At 36.5% G+C, this 24,414-nt stretch overlaps 1 protein-coding gene across 4 annotated transcripts; it reads right to left on the bottom strand.

The window, feature by feature from the left end:
• Positions 1 to 4,634: 4,634 nt before the first annotated feature.
• LOC105060825 (U-box domain-containing protein 4) lies at positions 4,635 to 21,264 on the bottom strand. 4 transcript variants are annotated; one of them, XM_073256896.1, is made up of 7 exons: positions 21,082 to 21,264; positions 19,864 to 19,970; positions 17,039 to 17,117; positions 15,098 to 15,378; positions 14,044 to 14,160; positions 11,905 to 13,920; positions 4,635 to 4,987 (listed from the first exon to the last, which is right to left on the bottom strand). In XM_073256896.1, exons 3-7 carry the CDS (start codon positions 17,073 to 17,075, stop codon positions 4,928 to 4,930), a joined length of 2,511 nt encoding a protein of 836 aa, XP_073112997.1. In that variant the 5' UTR covers positions 17,076 to 17,117; positions 19,864 to 19,970; positions 21,082 to 21,264; the 3' UTR covers positions 4,635 to 4,927. The 4 variants fall into 4 exon arrangements, with proteins under 4 accessions (XP_073112997.1, XP_010942967.1, XP_073112998.1 ...); XM_010944665.4 differs by lacking the exon at positions 19,864 to 19,970; XM_073256897.1 differs by lacking the exon at positions 17,039 to 17,117 and having other exon boundaries at positions 19,864 to 19,972; positions 21,082 to 21,263.
• Between the last annotated feature and the right edge of the window lie 3,150 nt (positions 21,265 to 24,414).

Genomic DNA, 24,414 nt, shown 5'->3' with positions numbered 1-24,414 from the left:
TTACCAAGCCCTTGGGGACCTCATGTTTTAGGTTCTTATAGGACAAGCGGAAGATTTATGGTCCCGATCTCCAACTTGAGAGGGTGTATCAATGCAGAGCTCCACTTTTCGGATTTGGTTTCACTCATTTTGGTTTATGTTAATGTACAGCTCCACTTTCTAGATTTGGTTTCATCCATTTTTGTTTCTTATCAACTCTCCATATTCGTTGTAGCTAGCTTGTCAACATTCTTCATATTTATTGTAATAGCTGGTCTGTCAACACTCTCCATATTTGTTGCAATAGCTAGCTTGTCAGCACTCTTCATATTTATTGTAATAGCTAGCTTAGAGCTGCAGTGATTGTAATCTATATATTCCCATTTGGAGGACAATGAAATAATAAGAGAAATAGAAATTATCCTTAATATTAACACTATGTAACTAAGTGGCCTCCATCGTCCTCATCCATGCTAAGGTCCACTGGATCTTCATTATCCAAAATAGCTGTCTCCTCTCTCTCTACATTCTCAATAGCCTCTGCAAATATTTCAGTACTTTTTCTTATTGCCCTGTCTTTCTTATAGATCTCTTCAAGTACATCTAGATAAGGAAAAACTACTTTCTACAAATCTTTGGCGCACTCATGCACCTATCATTAGAAAACCATATCTATTGAGTAAGAAATGAATAATAAATAAATATTATTTGAATTATAAAAATAATATTTATAAAATATACCTTGCACCACTCCATGTACTATTGGTTTATCATAAGAGATCATCTTTTTTTGGTCATTCCACGTGCGTTTTTGATAATATTTCCATAATAGCACTATGTTTTTGCTTTAGATATTTTATCCTGGGTTCAATATAATAGTCTTCAGACCACAATCAAATAGTTTTTCTTCAATCATTTTCTCCAACTTGTTCATATGTCCATTCTTAAAAACTACCATCCCCTTTCCAAATAGAATCAGTGGACAACTCCTAAAGGCATTCCAGTAACATCGCATCCTCATCATTTTTCTATAGGTGCTTGTTCTTTCCTCTACCACGATTAACTTGACTACATTCATTAGATTCCATCCTATAATAATTATAAATCATGACTTTATTGATTATAACAATATACTCAAGGATTTTTATTCAAAAAAATGATAGACATATCATTTCAAGTGGATACTGGTAGAAGTATCACAATGACAACAATCATATCATCAATAGAAAGCAAGAGAATTATAGTAGCATGCAAATTTGTAGTGAAGAGAACATAATCTTAATAGCCATAGGTAGAGCATCAAAATGGAACCGAAAAAGGCATGAACTATGTACAAAGAACCTGTCTCAACCCACAGATAGCATGACAAGGGCAATAACACCGTAGAAGATGCCAAAACAAAGAGTTGCATGCATACCTTTCAGTAATCATATATGATACAAAGCAAGACAATTGAAAGACTAAGCATGTATATAATTCTTGGGCAAAAAGAGCTAGATACTATCAACTAAAACCAAGCATGCTGGGTATATACCTTGGCCCTAATGAAAGTGTGAAAAGAGGACAAAATATGCACTCCAGAATAAATTTCAAATTGCAAAATATTTGATGGCTGAGTACACCAATAAAACAGAAATTTTATTTCCTAAAGAAATATTTGAATAAAGCAAGAAGACTGTCTCCGATCTTCAGCATAAAATAAAAAAAAATAGTAAGCTTTATTCATGATCAAGATTCAGCATAACCTAAAGAAACTATTAGTATGATAAAGAATTATTCAATCAAAACTTAAAGAGGAATGATACGAAAGAAAAACATATAAGTTTGTCATACTCCTTCAGATATCTATAGGAAAAAACAACATCTGAAGAAAGCTACTTGATTATTTCAATTATCATCCAACTAACCCTGCAACAATGGCTTATGTCAATAGGAACAAAACAAGTACAATGGCTTATGTCAATAGGAGATGCTGTTAATACGATGAAGAATTATTCAATTAAAATTTAAAGAGCAACAATAAGAAACAGAAACATATAAGTTCTTCGTACTCCTGCAGATATCCAGAGGAGAAAATAGTATCTGAAGAAAGCTACTTGATCATTTCAATTACCATCCAACTAACCCTGCAACAATGGCTTATGTCAATAGCAACAAAACAAGTCTAATGCGATAAAATCATTCATCTGATGAAATTGTCCTCTCATTTGCTGTGGTTGGGCCTGAGATCTTCAAGATTCTATCATGTGGAACAGTCCAAACACTATGAGCAGAAGGACCATTAAAACAATCTCTATAGATACCATGTCTTCCACATGAAGAATGTTGGGCATCAAGTTCCAAACAGGACCCTAGTAAGCCACCATCTCGCTAACAAACAAACAAACGGACAAAATAAGGAAAACCTCATTATATTAATCATTCAAACAATCAAGCATGCACCTCTAAGATCTGATACAATGGGAAAATTAGAAGTGCTTAAACATGGCACCTAACAACCTCAAACAAATCCAATAACAACCACCTACATTATCTAACTATTGCAACTCTAGAGCAGGAGACCCACATCCAAAAATATCTCCCCTCTATGACCTCATCATATATGACTTGAATCAGATTTGATCAAAAAAGTAAACCAAACCCACCTGTGAAAACCAAATGAACATCATGGATGCAAACATATTTCAATCTAAGAAGATCACTCCCTGCCATACGAACTTTATTATGGATAGCTATCAGCCCAAATGTTAGAACCATGTAACAAACAGTTTTATAATAACTAAATAATTCCATAATAAGTCCATAACATACTATATCCAATGTTCTGGTATTCACTTAACATACTTGAACCAAAAAAAAAAAAAACACAAAACGCAATCAACTCCTAGAAGATGTAGATCTCCAATTGTTAAACATTTGTTGAGCTAGAGTGTTCCTAAAATTGATCCAATGCTTAGATATCTTAAGAGTAGTGATGAACTCAATTTCATCCTATCCCTATTCTTCCTCTCCTTCCTCTTCATTCTCTTCCTCTTCCTCTTCTATAGGATCTCTATCCATATACCTCCTTATTAAGTTGTGAAGGAGACAGCAGGATATAATAATGCGACATTGGGTCTGTATAGGAAGAATGAAGGGCTTCTAAGAATTATCCATCATCCCTTGAGTAGTCCAAAATATCTCTTAATCACATTCCTAGCTTGGATATATTTCTTGTTGAAATACTCCTCTATAGATTATAATCGTCGAGCATTACTCCACTCATTGTGATGATAACATTGCCCTCTATATGGGGTAAGAAATCTCTTTCCATTGGTGTATCCAAAATCAATCAGACAATGACAACCTTAACATATATAATTGACAATGTGAATTTTAAGTTTAAATGTTCCAGCACATATTCGCACAATAGGATTTACACTTTGATCCTAGAGGTGGGATATTCAGCTTAGCTCCATACTACATGCATACAGACAAGCAAACATGCATACAAATATTACCATAGGCTCCTAATTTTCACTACTCTAACTAAAGCTACAACAAATCAACATATTCAAAACACATTGAACGAATAGGTTAAAAATAAAAAATTGAAAACACGTATATAGTTAGATCCATGTAAACATCTCTAACTGAGGTAAAAAAACAAATATTTTTTTGATTGAGTTAAATAGATATTTCCTCAAACACCTTTCTTGTCTATCTAGATATATAAAGAGATCGAGAGAGAGGGAGAGACTTACCACTGATCCGGACTGACGTGAAGAAGATGGGAGTCAGAAGATGGATTGGAGGTGAGGAGGTCATGGGAGATAAACATGGGCAAGCCCTTCCTTGTGGAGAATAGGAGAGATGGGGGCTTGATGGAGATGGGGCAGCTAGAGCACTAATATGGAGTGGGTGGATTATCTTTGGTCGTCGGAGCAAAGTCGCTAAAATAAGAGGAAAGGGATGCAAGATCCACTAAAAGCTAGGGTTTTTCATTTTTTTTGCTTTTTCGGTTTGAGGAGTCCATGAAGGTTTTTTTTGGAGACAAATGCAAGACAACAGATTTTTTTTTGTACAATAATTAAATATAAAAAATATTTTAAAAAACTAATTTGTTAAATGCTGAAATGGACTTTGAATCCATAGGAAAGGCTCCAGAATGGGCATTAGAGGGATGGAAAGACTCTAGAATGGGCATTAGAGAAATTCGGCCATTCCCATTCTTCCAGAATGGGCATTAGAGGGATGGAAAGACTCTAGAATGGACATTAGAGGAATTCGGCCATTCCCATTCTTCCAGAATGGGCATTAGAGGGATGGAAAGACTCTAGAATGGGCATTAAAGGAATTCGGCCATTTCCATTCTTCCAGAATGGACATTAGAGGGATGGAAAGACTCTAGAATGGGCATTAGAGGAATTCGGTCATTCCCATTCTTCGATGGAATTGAAATCGGAGTAGAACTCCCCTCCTACCAAAAAAAGCTAGAACGAAAGTCATTCATCCTCATTCCTTCCGGACCTTAATTCCACCCCAATCAAGAACCCCCCAAAAGTTCTGCTGCAGTCTAAGCAGCGAGAAGCTATTCCCAATAATTGTCACTGATAGCCTGCATGCGAGTCAAAATCATATTAGGCTTAAGAGACAAGGTTCCATAGATGCCGAAGTTTACAGACCGCACGAAAAGATTATATATTATAGGAAAAGGCATATACAGCAGTATCCAGACAAACAAAGAATCGATGGACTTCGAATGGACCACTTTACAGATCAGTCTTTCTTACAAAGAGAAACGTCCCTTGAACAATTATCTGATCTACTCGAGGTGAGAAAACTTCAAAACAGTTGCACACTTAAACTCATGACACCAACGTCCCGCGCAAGACAGTTAAATAAGACCCAACTGATAAGCACATAAAAACCAAAAGCCAAATATAGATTGGTAATACGCATGACAGGATCATCCCCTCCCTGCCTTACCATGCCGCTGATTTCGGAAATAGCTAAGAAGAGCCTGTGCCTGCAAAACACAAGGCAAGATTCACATCTTAGCGTCTTCATCAACTAATTTAATCAATTAATTAGACTTAAATGCAGATGGAAGGAATAAATAAACAACTGAAAACAGAAATTGTTTTCACACCCTTTCGTTAGTTTGGGAACTTTTCCCTGGAAAAAGGGCTAAATATTTAGCCAGAATTTTCTCAATGTTCTGTTACTTTTTCCAATATTATTCCATTTCATTAAGTTATTCCCGACTGTTTCTTTAAAATGAATTGATTGCAATAACAAAGCAAACTGAAAATCTTATGTTTTTTTAAACCAATGTGCATCAGATGATACTGCATGCCAGTTTCATAATAAGAACCTAGTTGCTACAATGGCTTAGAGCAAATTCAATCCATAACATCCAATTTGTGACAGTAAAAATCTTAATATATTTTAATATTTTCCTCGCACAAGTATCAAATTCAAAATTCATCCTAAAATCATCCCAGTGACATAGATTATTACCATACAACATGCAAAGGTCCACTTAAGTAAACCATCCATAAATTTCCCTTTGAGCATAAGGCAGAAACATTTAGTAGTAGTCCAACAAAGCAAAAAGCAAACTAGCTTCTAAAATAAAAAAAACATCCATCAATAAACAAAAACAGCATGGCATAAGTTTGGATGCAGATGAATGCATCATTTCATGATTTTACATGAACTTTAAAATTACAAATCATGATTATATAATACTAGGGCTTGGTTGAGCAATTATCTCCTAAAAGTCTAAAAACCATGAAACTGAAAATTTCTACTCTGCAAAGAATTTTCCAATTTGCACTTTTTCCCTCTTCCATGTAACTTTTATTCATTTCTGAGCCTCTACTTCAATAACCAAAAGAATTCTAAGCATAGCCGTGAACAACAAGTGATAATTTACACTCATAGCAAGTTTTCTTCTGAATAAAGAAGAAGTAAATGCATCACTTTGATAGCAAATGAATATGCATGGAAGTATGCCTCTCTCTCTCTCTCTCTCTCTATACACACACACACATACGTACGTTCGTATGTATCAAGGGATGTCTGTCTCTTTTGTCAATGCGGGAGTTCCTGAACCTTTTTATACAATTCCATCCAGTTTGCCCAGATCTTACTCCTCTATTCCATCCTTTTAAAAACTCTCTTTGTTATCACCTCCTCAAGACCCACATTCCCACATTAAACATGGCCAGACAAAACCAGGATTTTACTGAAGCAGGGCAACATTAAAAACCAATTGTCTATAATGTACTTTCTGTTCAAAAAATATAATTTGCCATGGAGATTTGTAGGACAACATAATGTAAACTTCTCCTTACGAAGCATTTCACTAGCAGAACTCATAATAATTTCATGCAGTATGGATCCAATTTGATTATGTAATTATAAAAAAGCATTTACTTTTTTATTACATTCTAAGCTTAATTGAAGGTCAAAATGGAGTTATTAACATATATAATTGATACAGGAGGATCATCAAACCTATTGTGCACCATTTTGGCTACCTTGGCAGGTCTAGATAAAGTTTCGGGAGCAAAGTTCACCACATGGGACTGAATTACGGATCAAAACTTCCAGAGGCCATAACTCCCCCCTACAATGTCTGATTTCAGTGAACTTTTTATTTGAAATTGAGTAACCTTTCAAGGTCTATAAGAATGTGACTGCATCCCAAGGGTTCATCACACCCTGCTAACATGAGTTTTGACAATGTTTAGACCTCAAAATGGGTTAGTCAAAGTAAAAGCTTCCATTTTGGTAAGATTTTGAATGGGTGTATCTTCCAATACAAATGGAATTTGGTGACAATAGAAAGCAAAATTGATGAGAACTAGCTCAAGTAAAATTTTAGTTTTTTCATGATTATTTATACTAGTCAATAGCTATGTAGTAAAAAAGGTAACCTCTTTTAATTAGAAGAGAACTTTGTCCTGGATTTTGAAATGGCAAACATCGCTAGCATAAAAAAAGGATCCACATGACAATTCTAATGATCTTTACGGAATGTAAAGGGCTTAGAACCTTGCTTTAAAAAATTCTTAATGTTTTTTATTCTTTTATTTTGATATATTCAAGTTGAGCTGGTTGAAAAAAATCCTTTCTTCTCTTTGATTAATTATTCAATCAAAAGATTCATTGTACTTCAAACAAGTCTAAGAAGAAGAAACAAGGTAGGAATTATGAGTTTTTGCATCATCTTGTTTTACGCTACTGTCTAGGATCCTATGACATGTTTGAGAAAGAGAGGGGGATTTCTAGCATTTTTTAATTTCCTTCCTTTTTAGTGGACTTGTGAACCAATAGAGAGAGAGGAGCTTGGTGCATGGGATTATGAGCAACTGTAAGCACTCTAACTGGTAAAGCTAGAAGAAAGTGAAACTTATTGCATAAAATTAGAGGCAAGATTAGAGAACTACCAAACCAATCAAATGAGATTTATTGCTTTATCATAAAGCTGGCATATTATTAATTAAAGCATACAAACAAGTAAAGACGGTGCATTTGATTTTAACCCTAATATATTGGTTTTCTAATTCATCCTTTCAAAAGTTATTTGACATCTATCTCAACATTCTAATCATTGTTATATACATCTTGCCTTCTTGAACTCCTTGGACTGTTATTTTAGGTAATGTCCTGAACCAGGTGACTCAAGATCTTATTGCCACTAAACAATGTTTTCCTTTAAACTGTCAAGAAACGCAACTAGTAACACTTCTCCACAAGCCCCCTCTCATCGACTCAAATATAACAGAGTCAAAGAAGACAATTTTAATTATCATCTTATCTGTAACATCTTTCAGACATTGTCAATGCCCTGCTTCACTCTCATCAAAATTTCAATACAATCAAAGTAGAGTACCGACCTCAGCACTTGGTTAATGAGTCTCATGACCTAATTAAGCACATCAAGGTCATAAAGCATTACAACAATCAATAGAAACCTTCGTTGTCATGAAAGCTATCTTTGAATCATTCATTCAAATTGGACAGTGTAGGCATTACAAAAATGATGTGAGCACCATTGAGCATGTCAAATGTCATTTCATCTCTGAATAAAAAAGAAAAATAGGGGTTTGATCTTCGTCACCACTTGACCAAATCCATCCACATGCATCGCACAGCCTGGCTTGGAGTTAGAAAGCACCAAAAATGCATGAGATGATGCTCACCGTCAAATCAGCTCACCAACACAAGTTCTATAAAAGTTGCAGAACTTGCCTTTGAATGCCCTTCAGGACATCCTATATTGTGCCTGATTTGGAAGGACAGCTTCAAATATCGAATAAATTAAGTGAGAACTTAACTTTCAGGCAACAAATCTAGTGGATGTCATTTACAGTGATGCCTCTAATTTCAGCAAAAAGCAGGCACATTTTCATATACCACCTTTCATTTATTACTAATAAAATCACTATCTAAATTTCTGCAAGCTCTTCTAATGATTTTAAAAAATTAATTGATGGTCTTCCTTCTCCTCTTTCAGCTTTTTCCCCCTTAAGTATTTGCATAGTCCACGACAAAAGTCCAGGTGATCTATTTCCACTAAAGAATCTGCATGTGCGGTAATGCCATGAACTTTGTATGTGATAAGATATTATACCTTCAGCATCGCAATCTACATTATCAGCAAAATCCTTTCCAATAAAAAACTTCACCTTGAACAAATGATCAACATGTCAATGTGTAACTTGCAGCCTTTCTTTAGCTAATAATTCTGTAAGGACAAGGATGTAACATGGAAATTAAATCCAATGACACCTTCCTGGTAATATATTTTTCAATATGTATCTGGGCCTAAAAGAAGAACTTCGGTCATACTTTATAGCCCAAAGATGAACGTAACAGCTTTAACATAGACATTATCTGACGTAAAATGGAACCTTTGTCATTCAGGCACTATGAATGGCCACTTTACTTATCCATTAAAGAAAAGGGACATACAGCATGCACCATCTTTTCTTCTGTCTCTTCCCTCTCTTCTTCCTACCTTTCTTCTTATGCTTCCATCTCTGGATATATTTTATGTCTTCTCTGTGATTTCCTTTATCTGTGATATTCTATTAAATGACTATATGAGAAGATTAAATGATTTCCTTTATCCGTGATATTCTATTAAATGACTATATGAGCAGATTACTGAAGGATAAGAATCTAATGCTGCATTGAATTTCTCCTATTGAGGAAACACAAACTGAATCTAAAGCAATTTGTCAGACTTGGTCTTTACATAATATCAGAGAAACAACAAGGATAGTGTATTCAGAAAGAGGAAGATGAAAGTATTTAAATCCATTTCCAGATTTTACATCTTTGTATGCGGGTCTACATGTATTCCTTGTCAGACCCTTCAGATCACTAAATACTCATTCAACTCCCATTTCACTATTACTAAGGCCTTTCCAAAAATAAGAACAGCATTTCTCAAGGCTACCAATCAAAATCCATACGTGTATTTGACTAGGATGTTATTATTCCTACACTCCACACTGAAAGAATTTTTTTTAAAAAACAAAAAACTAAGATCTATGAGATCCCTATGGCCTACACTATATTTCAAAATCCCAGCCAAACAGTTATTCAGCTGCTGAAAACTTTAATTACGTAACACTTAACAATCTAATCATAAACTGACATCATATCCCTTGCAAATAACATCCACCACAATATGCATATCGGTGCAATATACGATGTAGACAATCTTGCGGACAAATGAAAGTTTCACAGCAATATTGCAGCCCATCAACACCAAATCCCTATCTTTTTTGGATAAAGCAAATCACCTTGGAAAGGAATCTGTTATATCTGAGAAATTTTGTTGGAAAAGAACAAACCAACCAATCAATTCTCTTAAACTCCTCTTCGTCTCTTTCAATATCAACCCTTATCATCCAGACAGGGAGTTCCAACAACCATGCAGGCCATTAAAAAAAAAAGTGCAGGTTAGCATGGCAAGGTACATATGTTAGCATCTTACTGGAACACAGCACTAGTATGGTGCTAGCCATGTACTTCTACTGGGGATACCACCATGCAGTCCGTTCCAATCACTGGCAATACATATCACAAAATAAAATAATACATCCATGACAAACTGGAAAGCATGGCACTGACACATCATTTTTAGATCCTTGGTCGAAGAGGCGAAAGGGTTGTTGGGATGAGGCACATCTTTAATCCACAAACATCACCTTTCTTGGAGATCAACCAACCACAACAAAATATATTATATATCAAGGGTTCTATGCCTAGCCCCATACTGATTTTGTCCTGGAACAGTACAGTACCGGTACAGTAAGGATGCGCCAAGATAGCTAGCATCAATAATATCGAGAAGCAACCAGTATGCAACTTGGTTGGCACAGATTGAAGGTACACAACCAGTATGGACCATTCAAGAGGGAATCAGTTTCTGCACGCATACCAGCATCATTTGTCTGTCGTAATGGTATAGTGCTTATGGTACCATACTGAACTGGTGGAATTTAATCCTTGAGATATATGCTTTCCAGGTTAAGAAAAACCATATGCAGATTCTTGTCACTAAATTTTTCACCGGTTACCATAACATACTTTCCTGATGAAAAGATGAAAGAATAAATCCTTGACCATTATTGTCATATTTCAATCAAGGATTAAATTACTATTTGTTGTGCCCATGCAAACATAGCTTCACATGGTATGGACATGCAGTGCTGAATTTTGGTGGTCACTTGCCCACTAATGTATATGGGTTGTGGCAGCTAAAATGGACTCTCGCCAATGCATGGTACACTAACACATACTAGCATGAGCCTATATGGACTGACATACATACCCACGCTGATATAAGCACAACATGATGCCCTATTCCATGCCTTCAACATCAATATTCAATCACCCTTACCTATATCTTCATATTTTACCCCTATGTCCTCTAAGGCAATCCACCCAATTTCGGAAACAACCTTTCTTCTTACAAAATACAAATACTATATTTTCCTTATTTCAAGTTCTCACTAAATAAATTTTGTTAACAAAATAAAATCAACTCCTAATTTTCCTAAATTTTCTTCTCATTTGACAGCAATTTCAGTGCTTGCTACTTCAGTCATCTGAAATAAAGGTAGTAAATATCTGGTTCCTCTAGTTCAGTCCTATGGGTGTCCTTTCCAGTGGCTTCTAAAGAACAAACATAATCTTACCATCTTTATTAAACCTCACTCTCTTATCAAAAGCATATTGCCTCACAGCCAATGCACAAAATTTGATATATTAGGAAACTTATGCACCTGCAGTGCATGTGCCATTTGATAGCTTAATTTTGATATAGTTCAACAATAAAACTCTGTCACTAAATTAAAGAATAGAAGTGGTATGTCTTTCTAAGATTCCTCTTGTTTTAAGAGCAAAAGCTCTACAATCATTTATTCATAAGCAATAATGATATATCTTTAACCGGATTGCCTTTAAAAGTATGCCAAACAAAACTAAGAAAATATATATATCAAAAATATAGATCATAAGTAACAATGGTTCCAAAGAGCTATCCAAATATATATTAAAACCTAATGGAAAGTTGGAATAATCAAAGAATAGAAGACTCCAATACTTTTATGCCACTTATGAATTCCCAGAAACTTCTATACAAGAAGTATGGAAATAAAGGGCGAAGGGAAATTGGAAGACATTAAAAAAAAAAATACAGGCTGCATTAATCAAAGAGATCATAGAACAGTGAGAATACTGCCACTTACATCTGGTTGAATATTTGAAGAACTCATATATGAAAACTAATATCTGATTCATAAATCTAAAACCAGGAAAACTTTGAAAATATAAACAGAAGAGGGGCCTACCGAAAAACATAAGACATGCTCATGTACATACACAAAAAAATAAATTGTGATGAAATGACAATACCTTTTCTTTAGCTCGTGGTGTCCCTGACTGTGATAATGCTACTAATGGTGGCACGGCACCTTCTTGAAGCACTTGAGTGCAAAATCTATTGCTATTTGTACAGAGTTGAAGCAAAGCTGCCGCAGCATTTTCTTTCCCTCTTGCAGAACCCAATTCAACAACCTCCACAAGTACAGGGATCCCACCTGAATGACCAATTGCAGCCCTCCCTTCCGGTATAGTAGCAAGGTTTGCCAAAACAGCCACAGCCTTATCAACCATACCAGCAGCTGGGTCCATCAGCTCCACTAAGTGCTTTACGGCCCCAGCCTGCACTATACGACCCTTGTGCTCGTGAAATATCGATAAATTAAACAATGCTGTTGCAGCATCTTTCTTTCCCCGAGGAGTCCCATTTCCTAATAATTCAACTAGAGGTTTGATAGCACCAGACCGTCCAATCCTAACCTTACTTTCTTCTATTACTGAAAGGCTAAATAAGGTTGCAGCTGAGTTCTCTCTTGCTTCAGGATTCCCTGTCTCAAGAACATGAATAAGAGGATCAATGGCACCAGCATTTGCAATGGCAGTCTTGTTGTTGTCATTGATCGATAAGTTCAGAAGTGCTGTTACAGCATTCTCCTGAGTCTTAGGGTCCGTTGAACGAAGCAGATCAACTAACGAGCTTATAGCTCCACAGTTTGCAATAACAATTCTATTTTCCATGTTGTGTTTAGCAAGAAGACGCAGCTCTTCTGTAGCAGATCTCTGCACATCAACTGAATCACTTTTCAAATCCCCAATCAATTTTCGAACCTGGGTCTCAACACCTGATAGGTCAGGCCTGGAATCCATAGATGAAGAAGTTATGATCCTAGGGACAGATGGCCGTCGAGAAATGTTTTGGCTTCTAGAACGAGCCTCACCCAACCTTTGAGGGAATTCAGGTTCTCTCTGTGGAGTGGAGGAAACCGGAGTCTCTCGTGTAACTTCTCCTGAGGCATCACTGCTGTAATGTGTAAGATCACTGGAAACTCGTGACACCACATTTGCATCTCCGGTACCTTGAAGATAATCATTACTCGAAACAGCACTTGAGGCTGAGACACTTCGGTTATGGCCCTGTAACTGCTCATCAACCATGGAGGCTTGAGAATCCTGTTTTGCTTCGTTGGCAGTTTGGCCACCAGAATCAACATGTATCTCTCCCATGCTAGATGACAATCTTGCAACATTTGCATCACACCCATTTGCAATTTGCAAAGATGATTCCACAGGTATGGAACTATGTTGAGAAGACAAAGGCTTCTCATGCAGATAACTTTCTTTGAGGACTCCATTGGATGAATGTGAATCCTTATGTGAACTTACCATACTCCTATTAGACTCTGGTGATCTTGGATGGCTAGCCCTTGGAGAATGACCAGAATGAGGAACATGGCAATCATTACCACTTGAATCAATGGGGCTAAGAAAAGATGAAGGCAGATTCATATTCATGGATTTTATGGGATCCGGAAGCTTGATGTCATTTGATTCGCACCAGTTGGCGATTAATGCCTTGACTGTGTAGTTGGGAATCAAATTAGTGTGCCCGAGTGTTTGCCGCGTTTTGGGGCAAACATTGAAACCTTGATCAAGCCACTTTCTAATAAAAGCACGCTCGTATGTTTGGCCAGAAGCCACAATCACCGGGTCAGACATCAGTTCTAGGGAAAGTGGGCAGCAAAAATCGGCAGGAATTGGCACCCCATTAATGCTGTGCACCTGTTTTATTTTAACCAGGCACTCATGCATATGAGTGACAAGTGCAATCATTTGATCAATCTGTTCTACTTGGTTTTCACCATGGCCAACCTTTACTTTAAGCTTCTCAAGGGCAACAGCCTCCATCAGCAATTCTTGATTAGATGACAAGCTCAAGAAGTTTGAAATTTTATTCAACTGCTCAGGCCTAGGAATAGTTTTCTCCTTCTGATCTCTTATGGTCTCTTTGATGACATCTGATATCTGTTCATAATGCATGTGCTGAGTTTTCTGTACACAATGGTGAAATGGTTTGTCCAAAGAAACTCAGTCAAAATACAGACAAAAGAGCTAAATTATCATGATGAGATGGAAGAATAAAGAGCAGTTCAGGCTTCATATGTGCCTCATTACCTCAATAGATGTTGACGTAGAAGTAACTATCTCAGATGGAAGCAGAGAATTAAGCAGTTGGCATACTTCAATAGCATATTTCTGAATATTTGTTATTATGGATTCAATCTGCAAAACCTGGGAAGAACAATTAAAATTCCAGTCAGAAAATAACAGCATGCATGATTCCTTGGGCATTACCAAAGCAATGTGCTCATTCCACATGTATCTTATTGAATTTAGCATAAGAAAGCCAATAGATGGTGATGCATTATTAATGCATGAAACGAAAAGCATTGACATTACTGATAAATTAACTTGACATCATATATCACTTATGGAGAAAAAGTATATAAATAGTTGAATTTAAAAGCAAGAAGTCTCTCTCCAAAACACCAGCAAAAAAACAAAAAGTGCACATATAACCTTCAGTCCTTAATGACCTTAGAAGTTTTAACAATCTTTACATTACCGCGGAAGGTGTTTCTCATGTTTTAATATTTTATTTAGCAAAAATGAATTGCTTCAAAAATTACTCTGTAATCAAGTTCCACATTCTTCCAGCTCAAGTTTAAATAGCTAACTCTCCAATCCAGAGGTTAAATATGCAATCCAGTAGTGTCCTCTTGCAAGTTAAAATTGATATCTAGCAAGTTATAATGCTGTTAGCTTTGTTTAGTGGAAGAAGGCATTCATAAATAGCGAGATCCAAATCAACCAACTAAATATTTTACATCTCCAACCTTGCTGCAGAAATGCCAAGGTTGGAGTTGATATGAATCAAAACTAAAACCTGGGGACAGAATCTGCTAAAAATTTCACCGAATGTAATCGAGGAAAAAGCATTTCCAGTTCAATGGTGACAACAATAGCATTAAATGAATCATTTCTGGACAAATACAATGAAGAAATTAGCTTATTATGCGCATAAAACTTACCTTCCATGCAAAGAGAGACATCAAAAAAAGAATAGTCCAAAATGTTATTTGTAAGACACATTTTTTAATAACAGAAGCAAATGATTTCTTCCAGAAAACATAGGCAAAGTTTCCAAAACCAGGTCAAGGTGACATACAAAATAAACTTTACTCATGATAGGGTGCCAGCTCCCAATGCGTTCCCTAGCTTCATTGACAACACCATCAAGTTCTTCCACCAGTTTAATTAGTTTCCCATCTGATGATATCTCAGAAGCAACAACTTGATCAAGCACAGGTTTCAAAAGCTCCAAGATTTCATCAATTTTTTGGAAGTATCTTTGGACCAGCTCGGATTTTATAGAGTTGCTAGATGACAAAAGATCGAAGCGTGCAATGCTACTGAGCAGTGTCTTCAGCAATGATATCTCCATTACACCTGTTGCAAAAGCAGAAGCATGAGTATACTTCAAAATAGTCATGCATCTGTATAGAAACTTGTAACTCCCTCTTGGAACAAAATATGAACTTCCACCTCCAGGAAATTCTTACAAAAATGACATCTGCTCAGCAAAATTTGAGTAATTTAGTACACCCAAAGAAGTAAATTAATTTTTGTAATTCATGTATGATGACATGGATTCAGCTACACACACAAAACTGGAAAGTGAAATGAATCTGGGGCAAATGACCAAAAAATTGTCATAAAATGTACAATCAAAAGCCTCACAAAATTGATGGCCATGTATGCTTAGTTTCACCAAACTAAATGGTAAACATCATCTAGTGAAGAGTAATTTCCCATCTATCAAAAAAGAGTTGAGAACTAAGACATAATTTCTCTTAGACAACCAATATCAAGTAAATTATATACATTTATAATGTATCGGATAGTGTATCTACTTGCTGTTATTTGCCTGAGCATTTATATAGTGAACTATGCGTTGGCATCCTCAGTGAATTTATTGTCTTTGAAATTCAGTTGTTATAGTTTGATTTCCTAATTGTTAGTAACATTTTCTACTAATAAAGCTAGTAGATGCAGGTTTAGTTGTTTGGCTGGTTTTGCACCATTATTCTATGCAAAGACTTCCTAGACTCTCCCATATTGAGAAGTTCTTAGGCATCCGCTTCCCAGCTTTTTCTGCCCAATCCACTTGCCCATCCACGGCTGGTTCAAGGCTCAAGCAACTATAAGCTGGATTTGTCACAAACCTGATAAAGAGATGTTACCTATAAGTCTGATCTTTCCATGCATAAATTTTCTGATGAGCTACAAACTGATAACAATTTGCCATTCTTGATTGTTTTTAACCATGACATCAATGACCTTCCATAATTCCTGAACCATTCACCACTTTAGCCTTCAGTGGAATCCTTATAAGGTATTTTCTTGATCAAAATAATCGTTTCTTTTAAGCAATTTTTATCGCTTTCTTTATTCTTTACAAAGCATGTAAATCTCTTATTCTGAGTTCAAGAAAAGAAGTGATTTCTCCAAAATTTGTACCCATAAGGAAGAGAGGAAAAACATTTTGCTGGCACTTGGCAAATGGTTAGTTGCCCAACCATTGAACATATTCTAGGGGGAAACAATAGGGTTACACTATCAAGTGCTGAACTTCAAGAAACGAAGTGATTTCTCTCCTAACTTCCAACCCATAAGGAAGAGATGAAAAGCATTTTGTTGGCATTTGACAAATCATTAGTTGCGTGACCATTGAGCATATACTAGGGGGAAAGAATATGGTTCCATTCATCAAGCGCTGAACCACACCAACTTGTTTTGTGCAAAGGTGGCAGCTTGGCTTGAACTTTCGTAATTGTTCTCAAACTAGCTTAGAACCCCGTGCGATGCATGACATGTAATTATTTCTTGAAATAATATTTTTTTAAATTAAAAATTCAACATAATATAAAAGACATCATAGATGATATCAAATGTTCTAAATAAAAATATAAAATCAGATTGTTTAAATAACATAATAGTAAGAAGTAACATAATCATTTCTATCTTTTGTTCATAGAGCAATCATTTCTTGAATCAATATTTTCAATATCAGTTGTGTCAAAATCCTCATCATTAAGTAGAATACGACCATCTATTTGCATCCCATGCACATCTCTTTTCTTCATAGTCGTCTCAATAATAGGAATTTCATCCTCATATACTTCAATCTGTAAAAAGAGATTTAGTTATCAATTATTAGAATAAAATATATAAATATAATCATCCATATGTAAAAGAATAAAAATACATCACTCATAATAGATTTTTCTTGATTTCTCGTCTTCTGATTCGTTGCATGCATCATTCGAAACTATTTTAAGAACAATGTAGCTTAGTCCTCCTTTGAGATTGTATTCATCAACTTTAATTTAGAAGATTTAATTTTTTTCTATAACTTTTTTAATTTCTAAAGGAATAATAGAATTATCATCTTTTTGTAAGAAGAAAAATATGACTCGTGCACAGTGCATGGGGTTCAAAATTTTTTTTTTGTGCTTTACGATCCATGTGATCTCGTCACTTCATCGCATGGAAAAAGAGAGGTGAAGTGAAGGGCACGGGGGAATGCTAAAAAGCTAAAGCCATACCCCCCTCTCTTACTGTGTATTTCAATTTGACATTTTCATACAATTTTTATGCGGAAGAAAGATCTACCATCCAAGGTTTTCATAAAACAATTGCATCCATCCACTTCATACGCATAGCAACTTATATGAGGACTTCTCATATTTGACACCTCCAAACCCTCTTCACCCTTCCCTCGTCCATTTACCAAATGCCACACTCCAGAAGGATTGAACCGAAACGATGGGAGCTCTAGCCTTTTTTTTTTGTTTTTTTTCTTCACGCATGGCAGACGGAGGGACATGTATTTTATATGTGAGGCCGAGAGAAGCACAAGACGATCAATGTCTTAAACCCTGCAAGGATTTTCTCCTCACAAATCCGAGGATTTACTACAAAGCAGTAGATGATGCTATTGAGAGCGATCGAGGCCGCGAGGCACGGCAATCACAGGTTTAGGCCATGGAGGATGACCCAGACGGTGACGCGACCTTTGTTATCCCACGCAGTCATCGACATGGCTGCCTGAGATGGCGAGCTCAGGGCCTTGCTCGTCGCTGGCGAGGTCTCCAGGTATTCCATCGCTTCTCGCCTCATGGCCTCCCTCGAGAACCTCTCCCCCTACCCTATCCACTTCGCTGGCATTGGCGGGTCCGTCCATCCTCTCCTCCCCTCTCCTCTCCTCCGATCGTCGCGGATCGCCCACCACGCTCCCAAATAAGCTGTCGGAAACCCTTCCGATGGCTTTTTCGTTGTCGGAAACCTTTCACCTCCACCAACACCTCCACCACTGTTGTCATCCACCACCGTCATCTCTGCCTCCGTTGACGCGTCCATTGCCATTATCACTGCCTCCGCGGATGCCTCCGCCGTCATTATCCCCACTTCTGCCGATGAAAAACGATGGATGGAGCGTGTCTCCATCAACGGCCTCACCGAGCCCTCACCCACCTCCTTCCAACTTTTTTCTGATGCGTTTGCTCCCGACCAACACGTGATTTTTTTCTCTTTTTTCTAATACTCCACGTGTCACATGAAGGCTTCTCCATTGAGAGGCCTCTGTTTTATATTATATATATTAGATTTGCAATCATCCTCATATTATGCATTACCCAATCTGGTACCATCTACCATGATCAATATACAATCACATCGTTGTAGGTTATTAATGACACGGGAAACAATCCTTAAATTACTAGACTAAAAAAACCATACAAGATCAAGTTTTATAGTGGAAAGCTCCAAGTTCCCCAACATCCATTTCTACAATTCAGATGCTTAGTTATAAGGGTAAAGATCTGACTACTTCAGCGAAGCATCGAAATTGTTCCTTCATATAAGTGTTAGTGTTACCTTTTTTAATATCTATTGGATATATTGATGCAAAATTATAATTTTTTCTCACACTTCTATTATTAAACAACAATTCCCATGCTCTCCACATCTTGCACCTTTTTAATGCTTGCAAAAAAATGTTTCGCGAGCAGTTCTTCTCCTTTGCTCCCTCTCTAACTCTCATTATGATACCATGGAAAGGCCTATAGAACAATGCACTTGTCTATGTTGTGAATCGTTGAATGTCATTCATCTAAAAATCTCTAAAGTACACAACTTAAGAAAGCTGATTTTTGAAGTCAACGGGTTGAAATAGTGTAACAGGCTTAAGGAAGTAGTTTTAGATCATGGAAACTTTATAGATCATCTTTGCAATGCTTTCCACATGCTTGCTCCCCCATCACCATCCCACTAGAACCCTCCAATGCTCATTCTTTATCCTCAACCACTCCTGATCCCACTTCCAAATATTTGCACTCTTTCTCTCTCCATGTGTGTGTCTATATGCACGCAGCCACTTGAAAATACATCCTACAAATGGAAAAAGTATGATGTGGTAGTCCACATATATAACCAGGAGGAATTGACAATCAAATTTGTCCCACAAATTTGCAAACTATCATTGAAATACGAGAACCAAGAGCAACTCTTGTTGTCAAAATAAGCTGAAAAGATAAGCTTCTCCAAAGCATCATGTCTTATTTTGGTGCGTCAAGGCCTATGGGTTAAAAATGATATGCCTTGTCTTTATTTCATGCTCGAAATACATAGAAAAGATAAAATTAGGGGTTATGTGCAAAGTTCTAAAATCTGAGTGCTTAATTTCCAGTTGAGGCCATTAGTTCTGGAGATTATCTTCCTAGATGAATATCATAGTTTGCCTTTTCCCTTATTGCATTATGCTATATATGTCGGAGTGTTCAGTAATGCGTCTGAAAAAAGTTTCTATCAGTCAAAGCATAAAGCCCTAAAGTAAATAAACTTTGAAATCAGAATTCGTTGAAGTAGCCACACCTTTGTATCTAGGGGGAGGTTCAAGATTCGAGCTTTGTGTGGAGCAGCCCCAATTTCTTGGAGCTCGGTAATTGGTGGATCTTCTCCCTCTCTCTCCCTCCCTCTCTCTCTCATTAAAGAAAAAAGAGGAAGCAATTAATTAAGGATCCTTATTATATAAGACAAACCATCTTATCTCATATCACAATAAAACATTAAAATCAGAATTCCAAATAATTAGAGTCCTCCATCAACCTTGCACAGAATAAAAGACTTTGGTGTTTGTAAATGAACATTTAAATCTTCTCAAATTTCAGTTGCACATACCTATCTCATATCCTTGATTGACCACCACTTACGTTCATCAAATTTCAATTCATATATATATCAAAGTTTGAATGAAACAATGACTTGTAAATCAGATTATCACTACAACAGCCACGAATACCATAAAATGCCAAAAGGCCAATAAGAACAAAATCTCATATAATACAAAATGAACGGCAGCACCCTACAAACCAGCAGATCTGGATACAGACATCAAAATTTTCAAGAACCCCTCCCAACAGCAAAGGGACTAAAACCCTACTTTACCATGCTAACACCCTCACAAAATTCCAACCACAACCATAATTCCAATGTCAACGCGTAGCTAATTTTACCAGAAATTCCATATACCGGCATGCAAGTAAACTGCTTGCCATTCAAAATTTAAAAGAAAAAAAAAACAACAAAATCCCATCAATTTATAGTAAGACCAACCAGAGACCCTAAATATCCAATGAAATCATCAGGAAGAGTGCTCGACACCCCCGAAGATCATCTTTGATAACGATTTCAAGGTTACCATTCAAATAAACGAGAAAACACCTTAACGTCCAGCTAAACCATTTCCCCAGTCAAAAATTCAGGGAAAAAAATATAAACCAAACGAAAACAAAGCCCTAGAATCACCCAAAACCATAAAAATGAAAATCCTGCTACGTCTCAAAACCATACCTTTACAGCAATTTCGCGGCTAAAATTCATATACAAGCGAGACGGAACCCTAACAATCGGCTTCCCGCACCAATTGACCAAGGCAAAACAATTGAACACCAAAGATTGAATATGTAGATAAGAGAAGGGGCCTATTAATAATGGATCCGATCGAATTTGTTCCGGATTAAGGAGAGATCGAAACGAAACGAAACGATGGCGAGAAATGCAAAAGGGAAAGAAGGGGATGCGGCCGCTCACCTTCACCTTCTGCTTCGCCGCCGCCGCCGCCGAAGGCAATCTCGCCGGCGCTCCACGCTCGAGACCTTCAAAAGAAGGGGGTGGGGGGATTTTGGCTTTCAATCGGAGAAAGGAGGGGAGAGGGTGAGTTTTTCCGTCATTTGCCAGATTCGTTTTCACCGTCTCCTATTTTAAGCGGAAAAAGGGTGGAGAGAGAGGCTCGGTTCGATCATGCCGACGATGATATTCGCACCCCCACTTCTTTCTTCCGTGTGAATCCGCCACCCTGGCATGCAGTCATGTCAACCAGTTACGCTGGGCATGGGAGAATATAAATTAACCAAAAAAAATAGAAAAATTAAAAACTGATAGGAAATGGACCATACACATATATATATATATATATATATATATATATATCAAGCTCTGCACTAGATGTCGTCGTGGGCTGCAAACGAACAAAGATACTAACGACCGGATCCAAGCTTGACTTGGTTAAAAGATTGAAAAAGAGCCAATTGCAAGATCAGCAGAGAAGCTCGGCTTGGGTTGTTAAGGGCTCGGCTTAAACAAGCTCAAACCAGTTGGAGCAAATCATATATGTATCGAGCCAAGCTCAAGCAGCTTGCTGCTTGGCTCGATTCGGCTCATTTGTATCTTACCATCCAAAGCTGATGAGCTAAATGATGATTGGATGGGTGACAAACTATGTTTAATTGATTAAAGATGATAAACCATGTTTTTTGCATATCCAGAGATATCAAGATTTTCAAAAATAATAGCACGACTAAGTAAAATTTTTTGATTGCAATTTAGGTTTTGTAATCTCGAAATGGCTGGATGGGCTAGCTTATCAAGTTGGTGTAATTTTTTGTTAGATTAAAAAATCTAGGATTGAATCTCACTTCCAATTTTGAAGGATGAACTCCCTGTTTAAACTTATTGTCTGCTATCCTTCTATCAAATAATAATAATAATAATAATAATAATAAATATTAATTATTTTAGTTTTGCATGATCCAAAATTATTGAATTCATCGACTATATTGATGAAAATTTAATTCTTAGGACAAGCTTACGATGAATCTCAAATAAAAAAAAAAAAAAAAGAGGGCAATAATGGATGTGTCATCGGTCACTTTATTTCGTTCATTGAAAAAGTAAGTTACACATTCATGCACAAAATCAAAGGGTGATATTAACAATCATTATAAATATACTGAATGCATGTAAGCATCCTCTTCACTTACAATATTCTCATTCCATACACATACATAAATGCTTCATTTCAAGAAATTATATCCGGCCGCATCCAGCAGTATTATTGTACATCATGCCAATCATCAAGATAAATACATAATAAATAAATTTTATATCAATAAAATAATATGATTGATATGGTGCACAACTATATGCAATATAATTTTTTTTTTATCTCAATTTAACAAGTGCACACTATATTTTAGTATAAATGAGCTGATTTTGGACCGTCCAATTCCAGAACTGGTTGACCACAAGTTGGAAACAAGCACAATATAAAATGTAGCATTCTTTCAAGTCAATTCTAACCATGTGGTCACATGTTTACCCATACAACAACAAAAAAAAAAAAAAAAAAAAAAAAAAGTGTTCCCATTCAAGGGAAATTGTGTATGAATCCAAGCCAGACTTCAATCTTGGAATCGTCAAAGAGTTGAGGCGCTAAACCAAGGGCTGACGCCTGACAGCTTCCTCCATTGCCGAATTTTTAAAATATCATATAGTTTACTCCTTTTTTGGTAAGCTTGAAGACTTAGAAATTCATTGACTAAACAAGCGAAATATTTCCATTTACCTGGTAATTCCGCATTGGAAATTTTGAAAAGGCTTTGAAACATAAAAATGTTATCAACCGTTGGAACGAGTCTGATGGTCGCCGTTGGGAGGACCAACAAAAGAATATAAAATCCAATTCAACTTACACTCTGCACGTGAGAATGCTATGGGAAGTTTTGACCACTTCCCTGGAATCAACGATAGCAAGATATCTCATGCCCAAGAGGCAAGAGAACAGGGGTTCAATTCAGAACCATGTTAGTTCTTGTTTCAACCCTGATTAACAAAGTTCCAGTTACACGAGCTTTAGCTCGCTCTCCGAAGCCGACGATCCGGTCTCGGCAGCATGGATAGATACGTTAAGAGCCCTTTTGATCCGGAGCTGATTACCGGCCGGACGTAGGTACAAAAACATGTTAAATTTTTAAAGTTCAATCCAAAGTCCAACTAAAAATAAATATAATTTAGGTCCGACTCATCACCAGCCCTCGCGGTATGATGATAATAAATGCGCTTCTACATCTTTGTAAGTGCAGTTCTCTTGCTTTTCTTGTTAAAATAATTAATATATATAATGTGCAATTGAAGGGCATCCGAATAGAGCTAATTTTGATCAATATATATCGTAAAAGATTTAGATTTAAAAATACATAAACCATAATATACTTTTACTTACCGGCTATGATGCTAATATTATTCCCATATTTGCCTTACATAAAATTTAAAAGACTTTCAAAATAAATATTTTTTTTTAATTTCTAGATATTTAATACATCAAATATTATGAACATCATCATTTGAGGGGACTGTCATTTATTTTTATTTAAAAATTATGAATATAATATATGCTTAACATTTTATTAGAAAATCACATTGTTAAATTAGTACCGGACGGCCATGACCCAAGCTAGTCTTGTAGCATTGTGATTTTACATGGGCAGGGCCGGTCCTGATATTTTTTAGACCTAGGGCTAAATGAAAAAAAGGGGCCTTCTCTAATAAAAATTAATATATTTTAAATATTAATTATTATTGAAAAATTAATCCACATACAATAATTTTCTATAGATATATTCGTTAAGCAACGTGTAAAACCTATCATTAACCTATTTAATTATTTTTTTTATTATAATATTGTAGAAAATCAATTTTGCATCCCATTAGAATATTAATGCAGGGCCTAAGGCCTAGAGCAGTCGTCCAATTCGACCTGCCCCTGTGCTGGCCCTGCTTCCCTCCTCTCTGTCAATCTCTTGAAACTGGTTTACTCACATTCCTCGATACCCTATGATGCTTGCCACAAGGGTCACAAATATGATTCGCAAGGATCATCGAATCTGATCTACTGATTCACATCTTTTATGCATGGCACAACATCTCCATGAGGCACTTATCCCATTCTCTTACCCTCTCACTCCCTGGCAGACGGAAAAAAAAAAAAAAAAAAAAAAAAAAAAAAAAAAAAAAAAAAAAAAAAAAGGAAGGGGCCTGGGGGCCTGGGGCGGTCGCCCGCTTTGACCCGCCCCAGGGCCGGTGGGC

Source organism: Elaeis guineensis, chromosome 4 (genome assembly GCF_000442705.2).
Source record: "Elaeis guineensis isolate ETL-2024a chromosome 4, EG11, whole genome shotgun sequence".
Taxonomy (NCBI): Eukaryota; Viridiplantae; Streptophyta; class Magnoliopsida; order Arecales; family Arecaceae; genus Elaeis; species Elaeis guineensis.
The sequence above is the reverse complement of the archived record's forward strand: the minus strand, read 5'-3'. Positions and strand labels throughout refer to the sequence as shown.